The sequence below is a fragment of the Aspergillus wentii genome, assembly GCF_001890725.1.
Source record: "Aspergillus wentii DTO 134E9 unplaced genomic scaffold ASPWEscaffold_9, whole genome shotgun sequence".
Lineage (NCBI taxonomy): Eukaryota > Fungi > Ascomycota > Eurotiomycetes > Eurotiales > Aspergillaceae > Aspergillus > Aspergillus wentii.
In genome coordinates, this window is record NW_024467840.1 from 1559996 (window position 1) to 1566664 (window position 6669).

The following is a 6669-nucleotide window of genomic DNA, read 5'->3' on the forward strand; positions in this document are numbered from 1 at the left end:
TTTGTTGTTCTTCTCCCTCTTCCTTTCTTTTTTTAGGGGGATCCTCGGCCCGGGGTTTTTTTTCGGGGTCCTTGCTCTCCTGACCATTCCTACGGTGTGGATTGCTTCGTTTTTTTCCCTTTCTCACCTTTCTCCCCGTGCGATAGCAATTCTCTCCGCATAGACAGTGGTTCCCTCTGTCTTACTAGGGGACAATTGTGTCCTGCTTCTGCTCCCTCATCGCCATGCAAACCTCGGATGCGTCGAGTCTCCCGAATAGTTCTCATCCGATCCCTTCCAAATTCTCCCACTTGAACGCGGACAACACGGGGTTTTCCCACGGGGCGTACAATTCGAACCTCTCCCTCCAAGGCTATACGGATCGGAACGCTCGTCGTGCTAATATCCCTGCCATCAATACCACCACTCCCGCCCCAAACACCGCCGATATGGCCACCTCCGGAACTGCCTTCGATATGAACTTCACCCCCCTCCTCCCCTCCCAGCTGCTCCTTGGCAGCCCCTTCCAGCCCGGAACCCCCTCTGCCTTTACCTCGCCCCAATTCACAAACTACGGTGGTTTCTCGCAGGCCAATGGCTCCGCACATGCCCAGAACACTCAGAACCAGCTGGGTAGTCCCACCCAAGCTCCGCAGAATGCCGGTCTGTACTCGGGAATGATGGCGGATGGAATGGGAAACTCTCAGATGATGGGCGGTCCACAATCTCCCATTGGTGGTTTGGGAGGCCTGGGTAATGCGGCGTTCGGAAGTCCCGCTGCCTCCGTGACCCCTGGTCTCCTGTCAGGCACAAGCCGTACCGTGTACCTGGGTAACATCCCGGCGGAAACGTCAGCGGAAGAGATCCTCAACCACGTACGGAGCGGTCAGATCGAGTCGGTCCGTCTGCTGCCCGATAAGAACTGTGCCTTCATCTCCTTTTTGGATAGCAACTCTGCCACTCATTTCCACTCGGACGCCATTCTGAAGAAGCTAGCTATCAAGGGAAACGACATCAAGGTAGGATGGGGTAAGCCATCTCAAGTTCCTACATCCGTGGCTCTTGCAGTGCAGCAGTCGGGCGCGTCACGGAACGTTTACCTAGGAAATCTGCCCGAGGAAATGATGGAGGATGAACTACGCGAAGAGCTGGGAAGATTCGGCCCGATTGACACGGTGAAGATTGTGAAGGAGAAGGCAATTGGTTTCGTGCACTACCTGTCCATCAGCAACGCGATGAAGGCTGTCACACAACTCCCCCAGGAGGCCAAGTGGCAGGCTCCCAAGCGCGTTTTCTACGGCAAGGACCGGTGCGCGTATGTTTCCAAGACTCAGCAACAGAATGCGGCTCAGTTTTTGGGGATTGCGCCGGGATATGCGCACATCCTCAACTCTGCCGACCGGGATCTGATCACTAATGCCTTGGCCCAGCAGTCCGTCGCCGCTGCGGCCGTGGCCACCACCGCCGGGGGCGTCAACAACCTGGGCAACCGGACGATTTATCTTGGAAACATCCACCCCGAAACCACCATCGAGGAAATCTGTAATGTTGTCCGTGGCGGTCTACTGCACCACATTCGCTATATACCCGACAAGCACATTTGCTTCGTCACATTTATTGATCCCACATCAGCAGCCTCCTTTTATGCCCTGAGTAACCTCCAGGGTCTCATGATCCATAACCGTCGGTTGAAGATCGGCTGGGGTAAGCACTCCGGTCCTCTTCCTCCTGCCATTGCACTGGCAGTGAGCGGTGGTGCTTCCCGGAACGTCTACGTCGGCAACTTGGATGAAACCTGGCCCGAGGATCGCCTGCGACAGGACTTTTCCGAGTATGGTGAGATTGAGCTTGTGAACACATTACGCGAGAAGAGCTGTGCTTTTGTCAACTTTACAAACATCGCCAATGCCATCAAGGCCATTGAGGGCATGCGAAACCGCGAGGAATATCGACGATTCAAGATCAACTTTGGCAAGGATCGTTGCGGAAACCCCCCTCGCCAAGGGGGCAACAACTCCCAGCAAAACCGCAACGGTGCCGGGCTGGATGAGCAGCAGTCACCATCTGCACTCAATGGCTTCCAGCCGAGTCTAAGTCAGTCCGGTTCTCAGCCCAGCCCGACTCGTCCCGCTCTTTCACCTGCTCCTGGATCGACCGGGTCCCAAAACGGACAACAAAGCCGACACCCACTGCAGAACGTCTCTTCTCCATCCGGCGTGTTGAATGTGGGAGCCAACAACCCCTTGACCATGTACCTGAACCAAATGTCCGCTCAGCAGACCCAGGAACAGGAGAACCACCTGAACGATCCTATTGCCCTGGCTGCTCTGCAGCAACATTCGCAGCCCCAGCACCAGCAGCAGCCTCTGTACAACGGTACTAGTCCCAGCGACCTCACCAATGGCAGCATCGAGCCGCCGTTGCATCAGCACAAGCCATCAACGAATGGCTTCCTAAATGTCAACGGCTCCGGGCCAGGTCACCACGCTACCGCCAGCACCAGCAGCTTGAACGTTCCACGTGCTCAGCACTCGCGGGCGGTCAGCTTGCCCTCTTTCTCACAGGAGCCATTTGGTCCTGTCTCCCAGCCCGGTCACGGTCGTTCAGGTATGGCACACCAGCCTCAAGGCAGCTTCTCTAGCTTCACCTCAGCCCTCGGAGGACTCAACCACTCCGGCTTTGGACTAGCTATTCAGAACGAAAACTCTCTTCCCGGATGGGCAGAAGAGGAGATCGGAGCAAAATAATGAAATAATCATAATAATCTACTCAGAAGAGTCTCCTTGTGCAGTCAGTCCCAGGGTGCATTTTTTATTATTTTTTATTATTTTTTATTTTTCGATACTTTTTTCTTCTTTTTTTTTTCTCCCCTTCTCTTTTCTTTTCTTATAACTTTTATCTTTCATCTTTTGTCATCATTCAACATTTTCTTTCTTGTACTGGTTTGGTTAATTCTTGATTTTTTTTTTCAACTTTCCTCATCTTTTTTATTAATTTTTCTGTCCAAACTTCCGTTCTCAGCCAACGGGTCTTACTGCCTTTTAATACCTTTTCTTCTATCATCACATTGTATTGCTAGCTGGGTATGAGTTTTGTTTTCCTGTTGGCTGTTTACAGCCTGGCATTTCCAGTTGGCTATGAGGGAGAGTGAGATGTTGGCTATACCCTAGATTGGTTGGCTCTGGTCTGTTCTTCGATGTCCTATTCGTTTTGTTTACTTGCATTTGTGATGCCATTTCGATGGATTTAATTCGGGGCATACTGCTCCTTTTTTGCATCTTGGATGACGACGGAGGGTCTATATAGCTGCAGAGATAATCGGGTCATGATGGGAAAGGCGATTTGAGCCATTGAAAAGCACAATAAAACAAAGATATGAAATGTTCAATATTCCAATTTGACTCTGTATTCCGTAGATATTGAAGATATCCAAGATTGTGTTGTCAGTCACTTTTTTGTCACGTGACACTATATGGTTCGCCCTAGTCCGTTTTGGGCAGTCTTCATGGCGCCTAAGAAACAACGTCGACATCTCGAGGTATCCAACATTTTAACACCCCACACGCATCAAAATCTCAGACAGTTCAACTCTGTGTCTATACTTTATTCAAAATGTCTTTGCCTCCAGAGCAGATCAACATCAAGCGTCGTCGAGAGGAGGAGCCCGTGGATACTCTATGTAAGAAAAACTCCCCTTGTTCTTTTGCACGCCCGCCAGAACCTGTTTAGTCACCCCCCGGGTTTTGGAATTTGGATAGACCCACCAAACCGCTACATGTTCATGTTCCTTTTCAATTATAACTAATATTTTATCATAGATATCCAGTCTGAACTGCACCAGACAAAACGTCGGTTCACAGACTTTGTGTTTCAAAGAGTCCAGGTCAAGGTTGGAGGCGATGGGCGTAGCAGCGAATCGTCCAGTCCGACCCCATCGGCAGCAGCCGGGCTAGCTGCGAAGCGACACCTTCGCAGCCCCAGGTCGGTGAGCAGCTTGCTTTCCCCATCAGCAGCGCATGCGCGCAGCGCCAGCACAGGGGGCAGGGTTCCCATGGTGAGGGCTACGTCTCCCGGGGCCGAGTTTCGTGACGAGAAGCGATTAGCAGCGGCGCGGAGAGAGAATGAAGAAAAGCTGAAGAGAGCATTGCATTCTTCGCCTGCATCGCCAAGGCCTGGGAGCGGCGTGATCTCAGCCGCTTCCAGTGGGAGAGGTAGTCCGGCTTCGTCACCGGGTCCTTTGTCTGTGCGTAAGTTTCAAATCTCGCGATCCAGCACACCAGTGGGTGGTGGGAGTCTACACAGGAGTACAGGAAGTGGAGTGCAGAAACGGCGAGGAGACGGGGTGGCGGTTCTAGTTGAGCAACTCCGGCGCAAGCCGCACTCGAGACAGGCGTCGATGGTGGCGGACTTGGCCAGGAAGGCGGACGATGGGAGCAGCTTGAGTGTGGCATCCCTGGATGGCTCGGTGGGCTCTGAAGAAGCGCCGGCTCGTCCTAGGAAACGGCCAGTGGTGAATCAGGCAGAGAAGCGGTGGCGGGAGGAGCGTAAGACGGCCATATCTGCTGCCAAACAGCACATTTCACATGTCTTGGACAAGGAGGCCCAAACTCAGCACCAGAGTAGCTGGGACGATGAGTCGGAACGGCTCGCTCGCGAGTTTGAGCACATTGCTCTGGAGTTGGATGGGGATGATGATCATCGCATGGAGGCATTGCCAGACAAGTCACAGCAACAGCAACCTTCTCCGTCCCGACATGCGCTGCCAAAGCCTGCTCTGAAATTCCAACCCCGTCAGCCGAATAAACCTCGACCGGCTGCAGAAGCGTCTGGGAAACCCACTCCACCATCAGGAGCAGCAGAGGCTGAAGCGGACGAAAGCGATGGGGAGTATGTCTACGATACATACATTCGCCGACCACTGGAGAATGGACAGCTTACGAACCCACTTGTCGAGCTGGAGCGCGACCAAGCCGGTTGGCTTCGGCAGCATGGAATTGATGCCAGTCGGCAAGACATAGGAGTGATAGTCATCACACCCGAGGATGAGGAGTATTGGGAGAATTTTGCAGAAGACGACGATGAAGAAGAATGGGATAGTGAAGATGCAGACTCGAACGGTAAGCCGCCAACCATGAATAAGAAAAATAAAACTTGGAAGGAATATATGCTAACGGCGACGATCGGGGAGAAACAGCCGAAAATAATCCCGCAAATGACTATCCAGACGAGGAATTATCATGGTCAGACGAAGATGACGACCCGTCGGCAATCTACAGCAAATATCGACGTCACGGCGCATCAGACGACGAAGAATTCGACTTTGCAGACTCAGCTAGTGAAGACAACGGTGCAAGACGGTTTAGATTTAGAAACGGGCTTGACATGCACGTGGATTCGGATGAGGAGGGAGGATGGTGAAGAGTAGCTAGTCAGTTAACTAACTAGCCCAACTACCTAATTGAACTGACCCGGGTGGCTGCATCCTTCAATTCTGCAGCAGCAAAGTGTGCAGACTATCCTATCCTATCCTATCGTTGAAGGGAAACGATCCGGTGACTCGACTACGATAAAACAAACAACTCAGAAGGATCATCGAGAACAAATCATCCGCAGCCAACCATTCTCTTCAATGGTAGTACATACTAGCCGTCCTCGTCGTACGTAGGTACATGGTAAACACTAGACACATTCTCGAAAAAAGAAAAGAAAAAGAAAAAGACGAGGGCAGAGGCGGAAAAAGAAAAGCAAAAAAAAATCCCACGTCAGAAGTGCGGGGTTTTGAATAAACATGACAAGATGACTGGACAGCACAAGAAGCAAATAAGAAGAAGCAGATACAAGACAGAAAGAGACACATACAGCACTCCAAGACAGACGATTCGAATCTGGAATTGCGACTAGGAAGGGATGAGGATCCTTCGGTGAGATTTGAGCCTTGGAGGGCGTTGCAGATGGCTCGATGATTGACTGTCAGTTGACCTGAAGAAATGTGAAGATGATTAGAACTCGGTTGCCTGTTTCTGGTTTGTAATTTTTTTTTTATCTCATCTATACTATTATATTATATTGTCTATTGATGAGTTGGTTATACATGACAGATGTAAATGTAGGTATGGTGTATTGTTGTATGCTGTATGTTATATGTAATACATAGTATGATACATACCAATACAATAATACATCAACATTCCTCCTCGTCACGTTCTTCGGCCTTGCTCTGTCCTACTCAATCAATATCAATATCAATATGATAATCTGACAAATTGATAATCAATTATCTCATGTCATATCACATCGTCTCGGCATTCATATTTACCTTCCGCATCGATCAAAGTCATACACAGTAGCAAACAATACCAATCACATGACAATATCGCATCATCGCAATTCCCAACCCCCACGCAAAAAAGTACAACTCCATACGTCTCCACAATATGCAGAATGTCGTAAGTAGAAGGAATAAAACAAATAAAATAGAATAAAATAAAAATCAACATGAACGAATGACCTCTTCAAAGTTTGGTTCAACTATCAACTAAAGTACAGTTTAGTCTCGGTCTACGGAGATGCCCGGTGGAAGGGTGGAAATCGAAATGAAACAAAGGATTTATTTCCACATAGTACCTCAATCTATGGCATAGATAGTATAACCATAAATAATAATTCTAATATCGGACCATTCTCGGTGAT

The 6669-nt window shown here is 49.9% G+C and overlaps 2 protein-coding genes across 2 annotated transcripts; both read left to right on the top strand.

Moving 5' to 3' along the window:
• Window positions 1–224: 224 nt before the first annotated feature.
• Window positions 225–2726, top strand: ASPWEDRAFT_120349 (putative differentiation regulator (Nrd1); the record flags this gene model as incomplete). Its single annotated transcript, XM_040828982.1, has 1 exon — window positions 225–2726. One exon carries the CDS (start codon window positions 225–227, stop codon window positions 2724–2726), a length of 2502 nt encoding a protein of 833 aa, XP_040684344.1.
• Window positions 2727–3591: 865 nt separating this feature from the next.
• On the top strand, window positions 3592–5397 carry ASPWEDRAFT_55195 (uncharacterized protein; the record flags this gene model as incomplete). Its single annotated transcript, XM_040838166.1, has 3 exons — window positions 3592–3658; window positions 3798–5096; window positions 5168–5397. 3 exons carry the CDS (start codon window positions 3592–3594, stop codon window positions 5395–5397), a joined length of 1596 nt encoding a protein of 531 aa, XP_040684345.1.
• Window positions 5398–6669: the final 1272 nt, after the last annotated feature.